Source organism: Rattus norvegicus, chromosome 11, assembly GCF_021556685.1.
Source record: "Rattus norvegicus strain SHRSP/BbbUtx chromosome 11, alternate assembly SHRSP_T2T, whole genome shotgun sequence".
Lineage (NCBI taxonomy): Eukaryota > Metazoa > Chordata > Mammalia > Rodentia > Muridae > Rattus > Rattus norvegicus.
Genome location: NC_141544.1, coordinates 54,421,014 through 54,443,066, shown reverse-complemented (window position 1 = coordinate 54,443,066; position 22,053 = coordinate 54,421,014). Strand labels below are relative to the sequence as shown.

The window sequence follows — 22,053 nt, the reverse complement described above, 5'->3', positions numbered from 1 at the left end:
GAGACTGCACTCTGCGCACACATCTCGGACGCCAGAGGAAAACACCAAACGCCATCTGGAACCCTGGTGCACGGAGGCTCCCAGAAAGAGCGGCGCAGATCTTCCCGGTTGCTGCCGCCGCAGAGAGGACTTAGGCAGTACCCCATGAGCAAACTTGAGCCTTGGAACCACAGGTAGGACCAACTTTTCCCCTGCAAGAAACCTGCCTGGTGAACTCAGGACACACAGAGGCAAAATTTGTCTAGGACCGAGCACTTCCTGTGTTTACCGGAAGTCCCACACCCGAGGATCCCGGCCCAGAGCAGCTCTCTGCTCCCAAACCCCGTAGGAGAGAGACCTCACCGCCTGGTCAGTTGGGCACTCCTGAGACTGCAGAGCGGAGGAGACCACCAACACTGCCCACCCCTGCCCACATCCCTGGCCCAAGAGGAAACTGTATAAGGCCTCTGGGTTCCCGTAGGGGAGGGCCCAGGAGCGGCAGGACCCCTGCACCTGAGACACTGCCAGAACCTGAAGGAAACAGACCGGATAAACAGTTCTCGGCACCCAAATCCCGTGGGAGGGAGAGCTAAACCTACAGAGAGGCAGACACGCCTGGGAAACCAGAAGAGACTGCACTCTGCACACACATCTCGGACGCCAGAGGAAAACACCAAACGCCATCTGGAACCCTAGTGCACGGAAGCTCCCGGAAAGGGCGGCGCATATCTTCCTGGTTGCTGCCGCCGCAGAGAGCTCCTGGGCAGCACCCCGCGAGCAAACTTGAGCCTCCGGACCACAGGTAAGACCAACTTTTCTGCTGCAAGTGACCTGCCTGGCGAACTCCAGACACAGGCCCACAGGAACAGCTGAAGACCTGTAGAGAGGAAAAACTACACTCCCAAAAGCAGAACACTCTGTCCCCATAACTGGCTGAAAGAAAACAGGAAAACAGGTCTACAGCACTCCTGACACACAGGCTTATAGGACAGTCTAGCCACTGTCAGAAATAGCAGAACAAAGTAACACTAGAGATAATCTGATGGCGAGAGGCAAGCACAGGAACCCAAGCAAGAGAAACCAAGACTACATGGCATCATCGGAGCCCAATTCTCCCACCAAAATAAACATGGAATATCCAAACACACCAGAAAAGCAAGATCTAGTTTCAAAATCATATTTGATCATGATGCTGGAGGACTTCAAGAAAGACGTGGAGAACTCCCTTAGAGAACAGGTAAAGCCTACAGAGAGGAATCGCAAAAATGCCTGAAAGAATTCCAGGAAAACATAAATAAACAAGTAGAAACCCATAGAGAGGAGACACAAAAATCCCTGAAAGAATTCCAGGAAAACACAATCAAACAGTTGAAGGAATTAAAAATGGAAATAGAAGCAATCAGGAAAGAACACATGGAAACAACCATGGACATAGAAAATCAAAAGAAAAGACAAGGAGCTGTAGATACAAGCTTCACCAACAGAATACAAGAGATGGAAGAGAGAATCTCGGGAGCAGAAGATTCTATAGAAATCATTGACTCAACTGTCAAAGATAATGTAAAGCGGAAAAAGCTACTGGTCCAAAACATACAGGAAATCCAGGACTCAATGAGAAGATCAAACCTAAGGATAATAGGTATAGAAGAGAGTGAAGACTCCCAGTTCAAAGGACCAGTAAATATCTTCAACAAAATCATAGAAGAAAACTTCCCTAACCTAAAAAAAGAGATACCCATAGGCATACAAGAAGCCTACAGAACTCCAAATAGATTGGACCAGAAAAGAAACACCTCCCGTCACATAATAGTCAAAACACCAAATGCACAAAATAAAGAAAGAATATTAAAAGCAGTAAGGGAAAAAGGTCAAGTAACATATAAAGGCAGACCTATCAGAATCACACCAGACTTTTCGCCAGAAACTATGAAGGCCAGAAGATCCTGGACAGATGTCATACAGACCCTAAGAGAACACAAATGCCAGCCCAGGTTACTGTATCCTGCAAAACTCTCAATTAACATAAATGGAGAAACCAAGATATTCCATGACAAAACCAAATTTACACAATATCTTTCAACAAATCCAGCACTACAAAGGATAATAAAGGGTAAAGCCCAACATAAGGAGGCAAGCTATACCCTAGAAGAAGCAAGAAACTAATCGTCTTGGCAACAAAACAAAGAGAAGAAAAGCACACAAACATAACCTCACATCCAAATATGAAGATAACAGGAAGCAATAATCACTATTCCTTAATATCTCTCAACATCAATGGCCTCAACTCCCCAATAAAAAGACATAGATTAACAAACTGGATACGCAATGAGGACCCTGCTTTCTGCTGCCTACAGGAAACACACCTCAGAGACAAAGACAGACACTACCTCAGAGTGAAAGGCTGGAAAACAACTTTCCAAGCAAATGGTCAGAAGAAGCAAGCTGGAGTAGCCATTCTAATATCAAATAAAATCAATTTTCAATTAAAAGTCATCAAAAAAGATAAGGAAGGACACTTCATATTCATCAAAGGAAAAATCCACCAAGATGAACTCTCAATCCTAAATATCTATGCCCCAAATACAAGGGCACCTACATACGTAAAAGAAACCTTACTAAAGCTCAAAACACACATTGCACCTCACACAATAATAGTGGGAGATTTCAACACCCCACACTCTCATCAATGGACAGATCATGGAAACAGAAATTAAACAGAGACGTAGACAGACTAAGAGAAGTCATGAGCCAAACGGACTTAACAGATATTTATAGAACATTCTATCCTAAAGCAAAAGGATATACCTTCTTCTCAGCTCCTCGTGGTACTTTCTCCAAAATGGACCATATAGTTGGTCAAAAAACGGGCCTCAACAGGTACAGAAAGATAGAAATAATCCCATGCGTGCTATCAGACCACCACGGCCTAAAATTGGTCTTCAATAACAATAAGGGAAGAATGCCCACATATACGTGGAAATTGAACAATGCTCTACTCAATGATAACCTAGTCAAAGAAGAAATAAAGAAAGAAATTAAAAACTTTTTAGAATTTAATGAAAATGAAGGTACAACATACCCAAACTTATGGGACACAATGAAAGCTGTGCTAAGAGGAAAGCTCATAGCGCTGTGTGCCTGCAGAAAGAAACAGGAAAGAGCATATGTCAGCAGCTTGACAGCACACCTAAAAGCTCTAGAGCAAAAAGAAGCAAATACACCCAGGAGGAGTAGAAGGCAGGAAATACTCAAACTCAGAGCTGAAATCAACCAAGTAGAAACAAAAAGGACCATAGAAAGAATCAACAGAACCAAAAGTTGGTTCTTTGAGAAAATCAACAAGATAGATAAACCCTTAGCCAGACTAACGAGAGGACCCAGAGAGTGTGTCCAAATTAACAAAATCAGAAATGAAAAGGGAGACATAACTACAGATTCAGAGGAAATTCAAAAAATCATCAGATCCTACTACAAAAGACTATATTCAACAAAACTTGAAAATCTACAGGAAATGGACAATTTCCTAGACAAATACCAGGTACCGAAGTTAAATCAGGAACAGATAAACCAGTTAAACAACCCCATAACTACTAAGGAAATAGAAGCAGTCATTAAAGGTCTCCCAACCAAAAAGAGCCCAGGTCCAGTCGGGTTTAGTGCAGAATTCTATCAAACCTTCATAGAAGACCTCATACCAATATTATCCAAACGATTCCACAAAATTGAAACAGATGGAGCACTACCGAATTCCTTCTACGAAGCCACAATTACTCTTATACCTAAACCACACAAAGACCCAACAAAGAAAGAGAACTTCAGACCAATTTCCCTTATGAATATCGACGCAAAAATACTCAATAAAATTCTGGCAAACCGAATCCAAGAGCACATCAAAACAATCATTCACCATGATCAAGTAGGCTTCATCCCAGGCATGCAGGGATGGTTTAATATACGGAAAACCATTAATGTGATCCATTATATAAACAAACTGAAAGAACAAAACCACATGATCATTTCATTAGATGCTGAGAAAGCATTTGACAAAATTCAACACCCCTTCATGATAAAAGTCCTGGAAAGAATCGGAATTCAAGGCCCATACCTAAACATAGTAAAAGCCATATACAGCAAACCAGTTGCTAATATAAAACTAAATGGAGAGAAACTTGAAGCAATCCCACTAAAATCAGGGACTAGACAAGGCTGCCCACTCTCTCCCTACTTATTCAATATAGTTCTTGAAGTTCTAGCCAGAGCAATCAGACAACAAAAGGAGGTCAAGGGGATACAGATTAGAAAAGAAGAAGTCAAAATATCACTATTTGCAGATGATATCATAGTTTATTTAAGTGATCCCAAAAGTTCCACCAGAGAACTACTAAAGCTGATAAACAACTTCAGCAAAGTGGCTGGGTATAAAATTAACTCAAATAAATCAGTAGCCTTCCTCTACACAAAAGAGAAACAAGCTGAGAAAGAAATTAGGGAAATGACACCCTTCATAATAGACCCAAATAATATAAAGTACCTCGGTGTGACTTTAACCAAGCAAGTAAAAGATCTGTACAATAAGAACTTCAAGACACTGAAGAAAGAAATTGAAGAAGACCTCAGAAGATGGAAAGATCTCCCATGCTCATGGATTGGCAGGATTAATATAGTAAAAATGGCCATTTTACCAAAAGCGATCTACAGATTCAATGTAATCCCCATCAAAATAGCAATCCAATTCTTCAAAGAGTTAGACAGAACAATTTGCAAATTCATCTGGAATAACAAAAAACCCAGGATAGCTAAAACTATCCTCAACAATAAAAGGACTTCAGGGGGAGTCACTATCCCTGAACTCAAGCAGTATTACAGAGCAATAGTGATAAAAACTGTATGGTATTGGTACAGAGACAGACGGATAGACCAATGGAATAGAATTGAAGACCCAGAAATGAACCCACATACCTATGGTCACTTGATTTTTGACAAAGGAGCCAAAACCATCCAATGGAAAAAAGATAGCATTTTCAGCAAATGGTGCTGGTTCAACTGGAGGTTAACATGTAGAAGAATGCAGATTGATCCATGCTTATCACCCTGTACAAACCTTAAGTCCAAGTGGATCAAGGACCTCCACATCAAACCTGATACACTCAAACTAATAGAAGAAAAACTAGGGAAGCATCTGGAACACATGGGCACTGGAAAAAATTTCCTGAACAAAACACCAATGGCTTATGCTCTAAGATCAAGAATCGACAAATGGGATCTCATAAAACTGCAAAGCTTCTGTAAGGCAAAGGACACTGTTGTTAGGACAAATCGGCAACCAACAGATTGGGAAAAGATCTTTACCAATCCTACAACAGATAGAGGCCTTATATCCCAAATATACAAAGAACTCAAGAAGTTAGACCGCAGGGAGACAAATAACCCTATTAAAAATGGGGTTCAGAGCTAAACAAAGAATTCACAGCTGAGGAATGCTGAATGGCTGAGAAACACCTAAAGAAATGTTCAACATCTTTAGTCATAAGGGAAATGCAAATCAAAACAACCCTGAGATTTCACCTCACACCAGTGAGAATGGCTAAGATCAAAAACTCAGGTGACAGCAGATGCTGGCGAGGATGCGGAGAAAGAGGAACACTCCTCCATTGTTGGTGGGATTGCGGACTGGTAAAACCATTCTGGAAATCAGTCTGGAGGTTCCTCAGAAAATTGGACATTGAACTGCCTGAGGATCCAGCTATACCTCTCTTGGGCATATACCCAAAAGATGCCCCAACATATAAAAAAGACACGTGCTCCACTATGTTCATTGCAGCCTTATTCATAATAGCCAGAAGCTGGAAAGAACCCAGATGCCCTTCAACAGAGGAATGGATACAGAAAATGTGATACATCTACACAATGGAATATTACTCAGCTATCAAAAACAACGGCTTTATGAAATTCGTAGGCAAATGGTTGGAACTGGAAAATATCATCCTGAGTGAGCTAACCCAATCACAGAAAGATATACATGGTATGCACTCACTGATAAGTGGCTATTAGCCCAAATGCTTGAATTACCCTAGATGCCTAGAACAAATGAAACTCAAGACGGATGATCAAAATGTGAATGTTTCACTCCTTCTCTAAAAGGGGAACAAGAATACCTTTGGCAGGGAAGAGAGAGGCAAAGATTAAAACAGAGACTGAAGGAACTACCATTCAGAGCCTGCCCCACATGTGGCCCATACATATACAGCCACCCAATTAGACAAGATGGATGAAGCAAAGAAGTGCAGACCGACAGGAGCCGGATGTAGATCGCTCCTGAGAGACACAGCCAGAATACAGCAAATATAGAGGCGAATGCCAGCAGCAAACTACTGAACTGAGAATAGGACCCCCGTTGAAGGAATCAGAGAAAGAACTGGAAGAGCTTGAAGGGGCTCGAGACCCCATATGTACAACAATGCCAAGCAACCAGAGCTTCTAGGGACTAAGCCACTACCTAAAGACTATACATGGACTGACCCAGGACTCTGACCTCATAGGTAGCAATGAATATCCTAGTAAGAGCACCAGTGGAAGGGGAAGCCCTGGGTCCTGCTAAGACTGAACCCCCAGTGTACTAGACTGTTGGGGGGAGGGCAGCAATGGGGGGAGGGTTGGGAGGGGAATACCCATAAGGAAGGGGAGGGGGGAGGGTGATGTTTGCCCGGAAACCAAAGAATTATCATTAAGTATTAAATAAATTAAAAAAAATAAATAAATAAAATAAAAAAAATAAAAAATAAAAAAGAATTATCATAGGAAGAAAAAAAAATGACTACTATTCATCTACCATAATCAGAATTCAATAGACATTGCCTTAAACAAGTAAATAATAATAAAGCATTATCTAGAAATGGACATAGAAATACAGGAAGGAGATTATGCATAACTAAAGCAATTTCGTCCTAAAACACACATGCACACACATGCACACACACACACACACACACACACACACACCCCTCAACTCAACTGCTCCTTAGCCCCCTGCCTTCCATCTTGTTTTTGGAGAGAATCTCTCATGTGTCACCGGTGTGGAAGCAGCACCTGTCAATAAAAAGCTGACAGCCTATTTGTTAGCTGAGGCAGGATTAGAAGCTGTAATCTAAGAAATGATCACGGGTGAAAAGGCCCACGGTTACAAAGTGTGCCAACAGTGTGGTATATGCCTGTGATGCCAGTACCAGAGAGGCTGAGGCAGGAAGGAAGGTCTTAAGTTCAAGGCCAGTCCAAACTACTCAGTGGGCCTCAGGCTAACCTGGGTTTAAGAGTGGCATCCAGTGGCAGAGAGAAAGAAAAAGAGAGAAGGGTGGTAAACAAAGGGAGAGTTGAAAACTGGGTCGCACAGTGTGCGCACGGCTGGATTCCCAGAACCTGGGAAGCTGCCTGGCACAGCTGACACTCAATTCTTGTGAACAGGAAGCTTTCAAGTCATGTGATCCACAACGTGGGCTCACCCGAGGGGGTGGGGGATTAGCCAAGGCCTTTTCATGTATGACTTTTCCAATAAAACCACACTCTTCCTACTACTCTATAAAAGCGCTTCACTCCACACACACCTGCTAGCCTGAAGAGACTTGGCTGCCATGCTTACACTGGAGCCTGGGACTTAAGAGCCAAATCCCTTTTACTGTACCTTAGGGCCTAGTCAAGGTGGGATGGAGGATGAGTTAAGAGTTTTGTGGTTTCGTCTGTTCATTCAACCCAGGTTTACATTATAGATTAATAGTACATAAGTCGGGCTGGAGACATGGCTCAGTGGTCAAGAGCATTGGCTGCTCTTCCAGAGGTCCTGAGTTCAACTCCTAGCAGCTCACAACCATCTGTAATGGGATCTAATGCCCTCTTCTGGCACTGTTTGTGTACTCGTACATAAAACAAATAAATTGTTAAAAAATAATAATATGTAAGTCTCAGTTATATTCTTAGAGAGTGTCGGGAAAAAAAAAGAAAAGAAAAAGGTCCCGCAGTATACATTCTACGACTGCTTGCATCCTTAATTCGGATTTTTCCTTACTTGAAAGAAAAAATTATTATGTTCTGTTCTTCTTGCATCAGTAATTTTTAGGTTTTCTTTTTTCGACAAATGTTCACCAGGTCTCGAATCGATCTCTTTTCTTTCTGTAACAGGCAGTCCACACACCACACACGTTTCAAGCGTGAAGAGGTGTACCAGGAAGGCCTCCCCGGTACCCAGGCCTTAGCTCCACCCATTCACTGAGAACAGGCAGCCGGGCTCTAGCAACATCACTTCATCGCCTCCCCTTTTTGGCTTTGCACGTTGTGCTCTTTCTTTTCTAATACACCTTGGAGGTGTTTCCTTAAGGCACACAGCAAGTCTTGTCATTCTTTCCAACAGGTACATGATATTAATAAAACAATATCAGACAGATGTGCAGCTTATTGGTTAAACCACAACCCACTCTTTTGTCCTTTTGCTATTAAAATAACACTACACTGACCAAACTCTCTGGAGCAATTTTATCCTGTTACAAACTTTGTATGGGTGGTGGAATTCCTATGGGGGAGCTGCAGAGTATATGGGTCTCTAACCTCATCGGAGACTCCTGTTTCCCTCCAAAGTAGTGTATCAATTTACTCCTGTGTTAGTTAACTTTTAAATCGAAGGGACAGAACACCATGACCATGGCAATTTATAGAATTCATTTAATTGGACGTACACTTTCAGGGGGTTAAAGTCCACAAGAGCAGAGCAAAGACACGGTGGCAAGAAGAGCTGAGAGCTAACATCTTGATAGCCAACAGCAGGAGGTTTTGAAAGGCTGGGTAGCAATACCTCTACAAGGCCACACCTCCTAATCTTTCTAAACACTTCCCACCAACTGGGGGCCCAGTCCTCAAAAGCATGAATATGTGGAGGTCATTCCCATGCAAAGCCTCCCTCAAAAAGCACACCAGCAGGATTCTGGTCATCCATTTCTAACCTGAGTTTTCCTGATCAAACAAGCAGATCATGCCGTCTTCCTATGGTTTTAACTTCCATCTCTTTGAAGGAGACTGGCTGGCTTGTGCATATATTTAAATATAGATTCATACTTCACATGGTATAATTTACTCTCCTCTCCAAGCTCAGAAGACTCTACGTGGATCGTGCAGACACTCACCCAGTGCACCTGGGCAGATGTCTAGCTGCCTGCCCTTGTCTACTGTTTCTATCCAAACCATTTTCCAAGGAGTTAAACAAAGACTAACGCTACATAATGGAGGCCTTGGATTCAGAAAGAACCACCTGACTTCTGATTCTACCACTGCTACCATGAGTCTTTTGATTAGCCAGGAACTCTATCAAATTCTTCAATTCTATGTGTGTGTGCAAGATAAGAGTAAAGAAACATCGACCAACTTTGCACAGAGGATTTTCAAGGCAAGAAGAAATGATTCGAAATCCCATGGACAGGACTCTCATCAAAGGTCAGTTTCACTGTGTCATAACGAATCTGCCAGGCAGAAAAAGAATAAAACCTAGTTGGCTAAGCACACAGCTGTTTCTGTGCTTTGGGACACTTCCATGAAATGCTTCCAGAAGTAAAACACTGAGGGAGAGACCTAGCAGAGTTGTTCCACTGCTTAGCTAGCAACACCTGCCTGGTAAACGCTGGGCCTGAGTTCTCTCTCATTGCAAACCTTCAACAGATTCATCACAGGCATCAAACTACTCAGTGAATAGATTACTGCCCACTTGGGACTCGCATTCCTCAGGGAATGCACTTTTCTGGTTCCACCTATGTATAAATTCTTGGCGAGCCTGCAGAGTCAAGGAAGAACAGGAGGAGGAGAGAGAAAGCATGGCTGCTCACCTCAGGCTCCAGTATGACTGCATGTCCCACACTCTTCTGAATCAATACTAACCAGGGAAAAGATACTGTGAGATTTGAGGCCCAACGAAAATTTTTATTCAGTATGTGGCATTGATGAAGAAATATGGGCCAGTGAGATGGCTCAGTGGGTAAAGGCGCTTGCAGTCAAGGCGGATAACCTGAGTTCAATCCTAAGGACCTTGGGGGTCAAAAACAAAAACGGACTCCTGTAAGCTGCCCTTTGACTTCCATACATGTGCATCCATGAACACATACACACATGCACATATACACATGCAAATAAAATACATGCAAAAGATATTTTCTAAACCAGAAAATTATCTGAACGAATCTCTCACACCAAAAACATACTTAGTTTACATTGAGTTTATCTTAAATACATGTACAATATATATAGAATATAACATAACAATATAAACACACACATATCCTACTTTCTGAGCTTCCGAGGTCAGTTTTTAGTTAGGCATCCTTATATGCTGCCCACACCGCAGCGTTATATCGAGAACATCCACACAGAGCAACCACCCCAGCTCCTAGAGTTAACAGACTCTGATTACAATTTCTTCAACTTTCAGTTCTCGCTAGCTCTCTCTTTTCAGTGGGGTCCCTGGGTTGAATTACTCTCAAGCGATTCTTCCCTGCCACCACTGTTTTATTCAGCATTGCTAATATAGCTGAACTTCCACTCATTTCATTAAGACTTTGAGGCGGGAACGCAATACTTGGTTGAGGGATTATTTTCTGCTTTGCAGACTGTCGTGATTCCTTGTGTGCATTTTCCACTAATGAATACAAATGCTAAAAACATCTTTGGCTCAATAAAGTCAGGGGTTCTGATTACAATTCCAGCAGAGTTAGATTGCACAACCGAATCCTTTCCCGAGGAACCCCACAACAAGAATTCACAAATGAGCAATCCCACGAGCGTCCCATGAAAACCCAAGAAACAAAACAAAAATAAATAAATAAATAAATCTCGATTACAAAAGGTAGTGTTGTCCTGAAACTCTGAAACAGCTTACCTTTCCTCTCTGAGGCCAAGAGTAAGTTCCATGATCTGAGTTATCCTGGCAGACCAGTACAATACACACCCCTGAGAGCTTCTAGAATTTACTAGGCAGTTTTACTACTTCAAGTATGAATTGCTGGCACGGCATAGGCATGTGCTTAACCAAAAAGCCAAAAGCTCTCAGGCTGGACAGCAGAATCATTGCCTTTTTTTTTTTTTTTTTTTTTTTTTTTTAAGCAATCCTATCTTCAACTCTACAGCCCATTAGCTTCCTGACCTCTGTCATTCAATGCTCCCAGCTGTGATGATGACAGGTCAAACACCATCCAAAGCCTACTGGGTGAGTAGAGAAAGTACTACCCTTGGTTGAAAATCACTAATGACCTCTTTAATGCCCTACTCAGCAAGCACAGATCCACTTATCTACGTTTGGGGAAGACAGAAGAGTCACCCCCCCCCCTCCCGGACCTTAAGTTTAAGGAACCTGTCATACCCTCTTCTATCATGGACACACTAACAGTTCACAGAGTGTCAAAGTCCCAGATTCCACTCTGAAACAAAGAGCTTCTTTATTCAAATGTGGATTTTGTTTCTTTGTTTCCTTTTCAGACAGGGTCTCCCACACTGCAGTCCAGAATGATCTGGAACTCATTACCGCATTCAGGCTTGAATTCGAAGCAGGCCTCCTGCCTCAGCTTCGGGAATGGCAGGACAATCAGAATGATCCAACAGGCCCAGCTTTTAGCTTATGTGGAAAAAGTGTGATTTTGATGGGTGGAGGGAAGAGTGACGTTTAATGAACCAGAGCAATAACCAGAGACCTATGTTCAATTCTTAGGCCCTGACTCTTGCCCCGCCTTTGATCACAGGCCTTTCTCCACTGGGAGTGTTCTCCCTTCCCATCCTCCTGCCTGAAAGTATTTTGAGTTATCCAAATGACCAGACATGCTACTGACAATTAGTAGGTGGAACCATGGCATCGAATGTCCTGCACTGGACAGAGAAGTCCACTTTAAAGAACTGTCCCATCCTCAGTGTCCTCAAAATCATAAGAGGCTGCTAAGTGTAGCACCCCTTTAGCCTATGGGTATGGTATACTCAAGCAAGAGTTCTCTGCCCAGGGTAGGTACACAATCGGTTCTTGAGAAATGTTCTTGCCATATGGTATTAGCTCCCTTCTGGCTTATAGGTATTGCATGGAACCCATAAACAGGTTCGCCGCCACGTGTGACGCAGCAAGGACACAAGCTTGTGCAGTCATTTTTCCAAAGCAGCTAAAATAAGAAGGCGGGCGTTCACCTGCAGACTTCTGCATTCCAACCCTATCCATTTAACACACCCATTTTTAAAAACATTCCAAAACTCCCAGTGAAGACCCAAACATTTTCTCCAGAGACCAAATTACTCAATTCTAACTTAATTTTCTATATGCCTCTCTCTCTGGGCCCTACCAACATACATCTCCTAACAGACCTTAAAATTCTTGCAGACTCATAGGGTCTCTTAAAGTCACCTACGCCATAAGACACCCCCTCTGGGCTCCCCTCTCTCTTCTAATGAATACAGTCTCCCACCCGAACACTAACAAGACGGCTTATCAAAATGAGGCACGCTGACATCTGGGAGTTCTGAAGGTTGCCTGTGAAAGCTTTCAGTTACGTTATGTAGAGTTTCCATTTCTAAATAACCAGTGCTACCATAGGCACTTGACTAACACATTGGTTTATATACTCAGCAAAGGTGATCTTCGCCTTCCTTGATGGCTGAAGGCGTAGTGTGAACAGAACAGCGGCAAACTCAATAAATAAAGGATGTGTTCACACCAAGGGAAGCCCCAGCAACACCCAGCATACAGAAATAACAAAGGTGGTCTCAAGCTTCAAGCAGGGGACTATCAAAGAACTCTATCAAAGAACTCTATCAAAGAACATTACAGTAGAGACCTGGCCACCTCTCCAGACCCTGTGTTTATTCTAACTTACCCCTGTCAGCCTTTTGCCTTCATTGGTAGCAAACGAACAACTGTGGAGGGGGGACGATGCCATAAATTTGACTTTTTCATTAGTCCCGTTAATGTGTATGTTTCATTTTAATTCTGTTCTTAAGAAGTCGCTAGGGGGTTCTGTTCTTAAGAAGTGTGCATCCTGTTTTGTGTGTGGGCATTGAGTACACTGAGGAATAAAGCACTCATAAGCCAACACAATGAGTTCAGGCAGGAAAGGAGCCTATGGTGCAAGCCTGAGAAAATCATCTCATCCCAAGATATGCACGAGCACACACACATGAATGGGTCTTGAGCATCAAGGGGTCAGGTCGAAGCACAGGTGAAAAGTAGCTATGTAACTTCGAACAGCGCTCTTTAAAACTGCTTTTGCTTTTGTTCTTACAGTAAAATACAGATTGTGATCATCCAAGTTTGTGGAAGGCTGTGCCAAATCGCTTCCTAAATCCTGGACTACTAGACACGTTACAGGTTGTAATTACTGTTTTTATGCAGGAGACCTTTTCTTGGCTACCCACGATTACAAGCAAAGTCACATCGACTGGACTGGCCTAAAACCACTAATGCAAAAGACCAACCCTGCTCTCATTGAAAGGTTTTACTGCCACAAAGAGAAACAACCCAAGTGTCCTTTCAGTTTGAAATAGGATCACAGTGACAAATCCCAGTTCTGTTCCTAATCTTGTCACCACCAGCAATTGTTCTATTCCTGGGACGATGGGACCTACTGAGCGGTTCCATTTGTTGCATTACACGTTCAATAACAGCTTTGTGTTTGTTTCTATCTGTGAAAAGAAAGATTTACGCTCATATAAAGCAGCTAAACACTCGCACACAAGGGATTATCTGCAATCCCCTTAACATCTGGCCAGTTCTAAAACAGATGAGAACAAAATTAGTGCTCGTGTAAGCACAATTAAAACCACATCGTGAAAAGCCATAGCCCAGGCCTATCAGTGGTGAGGAGAGACAGAAAGGGATAGGTGAAAAGGATCTATCTAGCTGCTGGATTAGTCAGCCTGGGGCAGAAAGAGTTCAGAATGGAGGAGTGCCTGCCTTAAAAGGGCAAATAGGCCAGGGGAGCAGGCAGGATTTCAGGACAATGCTGATAGGAGCTGGCCTGCTTACTCCCTTCCACCATTCTCAAGTTTCCAAAGGGTGCTGAGTCTGCCACTTTCAGATCACTGAAGTTTGTTAGCGAAGTTAGAGCCACGGCAGGTGAGGCACGACAGATTCCAAAACTACCGGGGAAACTTCGAGCCTTAAAAGCATCAACAACCAGGCCAATAGTATCTGAAATTCCAAGTAGGATAGCCAGTCAATTATAATCGGCCATTTCTTGGAAAGATGCATTATGCTAACAGGTGCTTACAGTAGAACATGTTCCACAATTAGGAAAACCGAGGAGCACGAAGGGCTAACAACAAATCACAAACCCTAAATAGTAATGGAACTAGAAGCGCCAGTGATTTCAGATCCATTTTTCTTTGAAGTCCATCAGCAAGTCTTTAGTCTGAGGTAAATATAGCTCTCTAGAGGGCAACCTTCCAAGGACATGGGTTACAGGTTCTTCTGGTGCAAGTGAAGTTGGCCTCACTTCTCAAAAAGAGAGGAGAGGTAGAAGGAGAGAGAGAGAGAGAGAGAGAGAGAGAGAGAGAGAGAGAGAGAGAGAGAGAGAGAGAGAGAGAGAGAGAGAGAGAGAGAGAGAGAGGAGAGTTACCTCCTTTTGGAGATGAGGAAATTAAAAAAAAAAAAACCGGACATTTTAATGAGACGAATTTTTAAAAATGTCAGTCTTTAAAGCAGCAGTAGAGGAAAAGAGGTTATGGAAAGAGTGCGCATAATAATCATTAAACTAAGCCAGCTCTCAGCTCCAGCCCCGGCTCCCCCAAATCGGAGCGCCTCAGTCAGATGTCCCAAGTGGGAGAGAGAGGAAGGAGGAAGGGCGGCAACATTTAAACTGTAAACAAATCTGGCGAAGACTCCAGATTCTGGAAGTAGTCTCGGAAAGCTCTTATCGCAACTCTTTTAGGAGTCACTTCGAGAAAACCTTAAGATGACAAAGCACGAAGCGGAGGGGCGCGAGGCTCCCTCGGCCGCTGCACAGCCTCCCACGAGTGGAGGGGACAGAGCCGGGAGCCCCGATGGCGGCGGGAAAGGAACCGGCCGGGAGCAAGAACTTCCCCAGATCTAAGCCACCCAGGGCGGGACGGGAGGAAACCCGAGCGAAGGAGGAAGGAGCGCACAGCGCCCCCGCGGCTCCCACCTGGCTGCACTCCGGTTCGCTCCCGCCGGCTGGCCGGTCCCCGGCTTCTCCTCCTCTTCCTCTTCCTTGTCCCGGGAAGGGTTCCGCGGAGCGAAGAACCGAGAGAAGCTGTGCCAGGGGGCGCTGCCCCTCCTGCGGCCGCCGGACATCTCCCCTCGCGCCGCCGGGCGGTCCGCGGGCCCCGACGAGCCGCTGGCCGGAGCGCGGGTGGCCGCAGCCCTGGCTCGCTGAGCACAGCGGGAGTCAGCGCGGGCGGCCGGCGGGGCTCTTCCAGCCTGGCCGGCACGAGCGCTCCCGTGCGGCTCCTCCTCCTGCCCGCGCCCGGAGCTGCCCGCCCCCGGGAGGAGCCAGCAGCCGCGACCGCCCCGTCGGCCGTAGCTCGCAGGTCCCGGAGAAGCAGCCTGGAGATGCTAGGCTCCGGCTTCCCGCTCAAACCACCACGGCCAGCAGCCCACTTGGCTTGGCCCACACAAACTGTAAATGCCTTGCTTCCCTTCCCTAGTTAGGATCGTTTTAAAACTGGGTAATCAAGTCTGGGGAAACACCTGGCAAGATGCAGCACCAGCTTGCCTGCCCTGCAGCCCTGCAAGCAAAACACAGCCTTTCTAAGGACAGTTTCAGCCGGCAGGGGAGAGCCCATCTGTCCAGCTGTCAGCACCTTGTTTCTGCTTCAGCTGGCTCAGATGTGGAGTAACTAACTCACCCAGGTGTGCTTCAGCTCTCACCCTTCACCTATGGGCCACTCCCAGAATCCTTTTTCAAGAAACGACCCTGATCAAAAACAAATGAGTCAAGTATGACTCAAACCAGAAAACGCTGAAACAAATAGTTTTGTTGTTGCGTAGATGTTACTGTATTCTGTAAGGCCAGAGGTTCTTAACATTATAATAAAATGACTTTGTAAACAGAGTAGCAGCTAGTTCAGAAAGCACAGTGCCACATTCACCCCAGGTGTATTGTCATATTTTGTCTGAAGTCAAATTCCAGAGATACAAAATTCAAGAAAGCAGTGGGGCATTTAATCACTAAAAGTTAGGTGGGCAAATAACATGAAAATAAGGTGATATCCCTCTATGGTTGGCCTGAAAAGTGAGGAGCTTGCAGTCTGTCAGCCCCAAGTAATCATAGTCGGTTAAGGAGCCTTCCCGCTGCCCCACAGCTACCCCTTTGAACCATTTTCATCCTTCAACTGGATCTGAAACTCACGGTAACAGAATAAGAAAAAATTAGGATAAGATAAAATTAGACAGCATTAAAAAGTTGGCCAAGCTCACATTATCTTGAAAGAGAATAAGTATTAAAGATCTACTAATCAGAAAGCCCAGAAGGATTCAAAACCAAAAACCTGAAGCAAATTCTTTCCTGCAACTTCAAGGCCTAGAGAATAATGTGTCTCCCCAAAACAAGGTTAGCTGACTACCAGCTGCCTCACCCATTTGCCCTGTGAGGAAAGCGACCCTACACCTCAACGTTGGCACAGAGGGTGCAGGCAGGAGTCTGTCTGGGGATAAAAGTGTCTGGCAGCCAATAAGATTATGAAGCAATTCTGATTTTCAATAATACTATTTCTCTCTATTAGGTGATAGTCCAGATATTAGTATTTCTTTATAATTAGTCTCCTAGGTACATGCAGAAGTATTAGGCTCAAAACACGGAAAATTCTTCGTATTGAATTTTTATTTGCTTTCCCAATATTCAGCAGATTTTTAGACTTCCTCTAGCCTTACAGTCTTAGCATACAAAGCACACTCTTGCATCCTGAATTCTAGGATTCATTATGAAATCTGTGAAAGCTTTTTCAATTTTCAAATCTTAGTGATCTGAAAGATGTTAGAGATACTAATTTTACCCAGACATCTTCTCTTCACTTCGAATTCTGTTTTTATCTAGACAGTTGGTAGGTGGCTGAGGCAGGAGCATTCCTTCTGTGAAGCTAATGAAGTTCACATTTGAAGACACCTCATTGGTACAGCCTTTTCCAGTGTGAGTAGGGATGGGGGCGGGGAGGGTCACTGTTCTCAGATGACTGTGAAAGTAATTTGTTAAACTTAAGTTGAGACCACAGGACTTTTCCCTCTATCCTATGCCTAGAATTGATAGGCTCTAGAATTCTTTGACTCATACTGAGATCTGACGAATGGCGAACCCAATGACCTTGTTGGGGAAATATTTAGTGTAGTTCTAAGCTGCTCCTCTTGAGGAGATAGTTCAGTTATTGCTTAAATTCTACCTTGTTCATTGTGCAACTCATCAAGATTTACACCCAAGATGCAAGACCACAGGTTCTGTCGAGACATGAAGACATGCATGGCTTCCAAGATTTCAAGAATGTAGATGGTGAAGGTGAAACAAACTATGAAGTGCAGCTGGAAAGTGGCATGGATCATGTGTTCCAGATATCAGCAGACAACATTGCTACACACAGAATTGTTTCTAATTGACATAAGTTCTGTCATAATAGTAATATGTTCCATAACACACTTTTTTGTTCAATGTAAACTAGGTCAAATTGAATTTTTCAGACTTATTAAACCTATACAGACATTTGAGCTGTGTGCCTGTCAGGATGTAAAGGTACTTGTTTTCATGGCTTTTCTATAAATAATAAATAACACCAAGTGAACCAGTGGAAAGACTGAGCTATTAGTTCCATTGTTTTGTTCATTCAGTGACATCAAAAAGATTTCCATATGAAAGGTTTTCAATGGACATACCATGAATTTTTAATATGTAGGCATATGCCAAGTAGTAAATAGAAAAAAAATACATTGCTTTTATAGAATTTGCTCAATTTGCAGGCTACTACTGCAAATTCTTTTAGAACTACTAATTTGCATTCTATTATGTCCCAAACCATTTAATATAAATTTCATTTAAAGTTTAAGTGATTTTTGCTTTAAAGAGAGCAAAAGGAAGTAGTCATGATGGAATAGGAAAAGACTTGGAGGGGAAGGAATGGGGACTGGACTTGATGAAAACACATTATATGTGTGTCTGAAATTCTTAATTAATACAGAGATTCCCTCCCAAAGCTTTAAAAACTGCAGATGTCACAAAACTTAATTTGTCTTTTAAGTGCCCAAGATGTGTCAGACCCATGCTCATGTTTAAAGATTAAGACAATATGCTCTCCTTCAAGGAACAACTTTGATGGGAAAACCATTCTACAGAGGACAAGGGAAGGGAAATTGTTCTATAGGAACATGTGGGGGAGGGGGTGTCCTGGGAAGCTCACAGGAGGAAGTAACTGGCCTACTGCTGGATTCTTTGCTCCCTGTGACTACGTCACTTCCACAAAAAGACTAATACAGTAGTCCATACATATGAGGAAATCTCAAGTTTGTCACACAGGTGAGTGTCTTACCATTCCCAGAGCATAAGTACTACACTGCTCAAAGGTGTGAGAGCCAGCAGGAAATGCTGATCCTTGGAGCGTTTAGATGAGGATGCATGAGAAAGTTGGAAATGCTGAGCTTTTCTGTTGTGGGAACGCTACCAGAGGGAGAAACTACAGAATCTATCTCCGGGCAGAGTATTTACTGTGTGGCAGGTGGCCCAGGAATATTAAGACAGCTGTCAACATCAAGGAAAGCAGCAGCCCATGAAAAAGCAAACAGATGGATTGGGGCACTTCACTGGCTGCCTCTTAGAATAATAGCTGTGCTTGGCCAAATGAGGCAAAGTCAAGCTGCCCAAGGCAGCAAAAAGCTATTACTGGATAGAAGCACTCAATTAGGAGGGAGGTGGGGTTAGAGTCTCCCTTTTTCCTTTGTCTGTATACTCAAGTTTTCATTAAAAACCATCACAGCAAATAAGAAAGGAGAGATGATGCTAGAGAGCTTCCCATTCTGTAACATTCTGACTGTCACGGTCTGTGGTGTGGGGAAATGCCTCATCTTGCTGCTTCAATGAGAACAGATGGTGAAGTTTTTAATAATTGGTTATTCAAACTTGTATGGAATACATGATGTTTTATTGTATTGTTCCTGGTTTCCTTTGTAGAACGTGCGGAGAGTGAAATCGTTCAGACACATGATTTACTGGTGAAATAGATGTGCTAGTTTGAGCTAATTTGCATTTATTCTTTTATTCCTCTAGGATGCTATCATATACAGAAGGGAACCTCTTAAAATTTTTGTGACCACTAAGAATTGAATATGCATTTTTCAAACAGTATAAAGCTTACTGATACTTAAATATTATGTTCCCTCAAGAATGTAAGTAGGAGAATGTCTTTGAAAACATAAATTATAAAGCATATTCCAAAGTAATTGTTCATATCAATAAGTTCATATCAAATAGAGTCATGTTAATGCTATAAAGGTGAAGTAAAACTAGAATACCAATATTCTATTTAATATTAATCCGTTTATACAGTATCAGATATAAAACCTCAGAATATCAACTTACTATTAGATAAGAAACTCAGACCATATAATCTCTTTCTCTAAAACACTTCATCTGAATACATGGGCTTTTAGAATTTAAAAAATTGGCTTATGAAATTATTTTGGCTTGTTTTAAATTTTACAGCAGATGTGTTCTGGAAGCCTGACCCTTCTCACTAGAATACTTTGTTAGCAGACTGACTTGCTGTGAAGACAAGATGTAGAGGTGGGGGCTGTTGTAAGCGCGGGTTTTGATTAGGGAGAGAAAGCAGTGGGAAATGCTACATATTGTCAAGTAAAAGGAACCACAGCTTTCCTGTGGGGGTGTTACCTAATTTAAACCCGAGGTTAGCATTACCTCCTGTACACGAATTTATATTGCACAGAGTAGTACAAAAATCAGTTAAGTTTGGTTTGGAGTGATACAGTAACGAAATTAGAATTTAAGGAATAAACCTGACAAACATTTATGGAAATCTTACTCCATTCTGAACTACTATGCCTAGTAAACTTTCAGAAATTTAACTTAAAATATTTCAAAATGCAGGCTGGGAGTATGGTGACAGAGTGCTTGCCCCACGTGTGCAAAGCCTTGGGTTCAATCCATATATTGCAAACAAACAAACAAACAAACAAACAAACAAAAAGGAAACGTTTTAGTCTGGGCATGGTGAAATACACCCACAAGCCTAACACATGAGAAACTAAAACAAAAGATTTTAAATTTGAGGTTAGCCTTGGATATACAAAAAGCCAGCCTGTGCCACCTAGTAAGAGTTTGATTCAAAAAGCTAAAAGTCAAGAATGTCTTTGTTGTTGTTGTTGTTGTCAAATTTAATAGCAACAAATCCACATTCAAGTCAATCAGACACTTCTAGGCCGCAGAATCAGTGTCTGCAAAAGCATTAGCCACCTATGGTCTGGGAGAGATTGAAATGAAGTTACCTAAACCACCATTTCCAGTTTCCATCTTCCCATCACTTGGGGGGGGGGGCATTCAGTTAGTACATTTAGTTTCTGAGGTTTAAATAAAGCACAACCAGTTTTAGAACACAAGCTACTTTTGAATAAAATTTGACAAGTTGCAACTGGCAAACTTCCTTAGCAGCTCAACAAGGTAGTCAGAAAACTGAAAAATCAAAATAAACAAGTAGGAAAAAAACCCCTAATAATTATATGTTTACTTAGAAATCCACCAAGTACCCTGTATTTTTAGCAAGTACTGAAATAAAGCTCTGAATAAAAAATTTAAGTGGTTGACTTCATATTCATTCCTTTGGGGCTACCTGCTTCAAACTCAACTAGAAAAGTTGGTGAGATAATTGATGTATACAAAACAAAAACAAGAAAACCGAAATAACAAATCCCCAAATATTGTCTGCAAAGACCTCACAGGCATCTGCATTCAGCAACCTTGCCCAATCCTTTCAAGCCAGCTGCTTGGTGATTGGAGGTCACAGAGGTGACCCAGTCCCAAGCATCGCAGTCAAAGAAGAAAACACACAACTGAGAGTGGCCAACTACAAAAGAATGTGATAAATGTGACCCGTGGGCAACAGGCACATGGGCAGACAGGGAAAAAGTGACACACTGTGGAGCAAGCCGGGCTCCATGTCATAGAGGAAATCTCTAGAAGCATGGGTTAGGAAGTTCTACAACCAGCATTTAAGACCTCCTGGAACAACAGATCTGCTGTAGGAACATCACACTAGTTTAAAAAGCAGAATAATACATAATGCATAATGCTATGCCAGTGACAGACATATACTTAATATCTGCTTTAGCTTCTCTCTGCTATGGTCAGGAAATAAGACAATAAATGAATGCCTCTGAATCATGAATCATCACGCACCATGTGTAATACGTGGCATCCTTGGACATGGCACGTAAATAGGAAACTACCTTCAAGTGAACTCTTTATTGCATTCTCTTGACCTTCTTTTTAAAATTGCATAATTGAAAAGTAAATGAAAATGACAGGTATGAGAAATATGCAGGTGGAGAAACTGCTGCCCCAATCCCAAGGCAACTATATAATTTGAGTTTACAACTGCCAATTACTGCCTTGGACAGGTTAGACCAGTATATCTTATGGAAGTGGGAAGTCTTATTACTGTCTTAGTATCTAATTTAGGAGTAAAACCCGGTGTGTAAAGCATCATTTTGACAACTGTTTGCCGGTTTTGGGGGAGTTCCTTTCTTGCAGCTGTTACCTGGAATTCATACAGAGTGGAGCACTGTCAGCTAGCTTGCTTGTGACAATGTTAAGAAATATGGAAATGGGGCTGCAGAGGTGGCTCAGTTTTCTCGAGCACATACTGCTTTTGCAGAGGCATTGAGGGCAGAGGAGCAAACAGCATGGTTTAAAGTGAGCAAGGGCTCGACTCATTTCAGAGTTGCTTGTTGGCCTGTTCTATGAAAGTAGGTCAGTTGTACCTGGTTGGTGGTATTTTCAGTTGTGTTGTACATGAAAGGTGCCACATTGAAGGGCTTGATGACTCTTGTGCCTATGGATTCCAGAGAGCTAG

General features: G+C 42.7%; 1 protein-coding gene across 1 annotated transcript in view; it reads right to left on the bottom strand.

Moving 5' to 3' along the window:
* Crybg3 (crystallin beta-gamma domain containing 3) overlaps positions 1-15,423 on the bottom strand; it is a 112,977-nt gene extending 97,554 nt beyond the window's left edge. The window contains exon 1 of the mRNA XM_087577276.1: positions 15,138-15,423. Within this exon, the coding sequence (XP_087433402.1) occupies positions 15,138-15,286 (149 nt within the window). The 5' untranslated portion in view covers positions 15,287-15,423. The remainder of the gene's footprint in view (positions 1-15,137) is intronic.
* Positions 15,424-22,053: the final 6,630 nt, after the last annotated feature.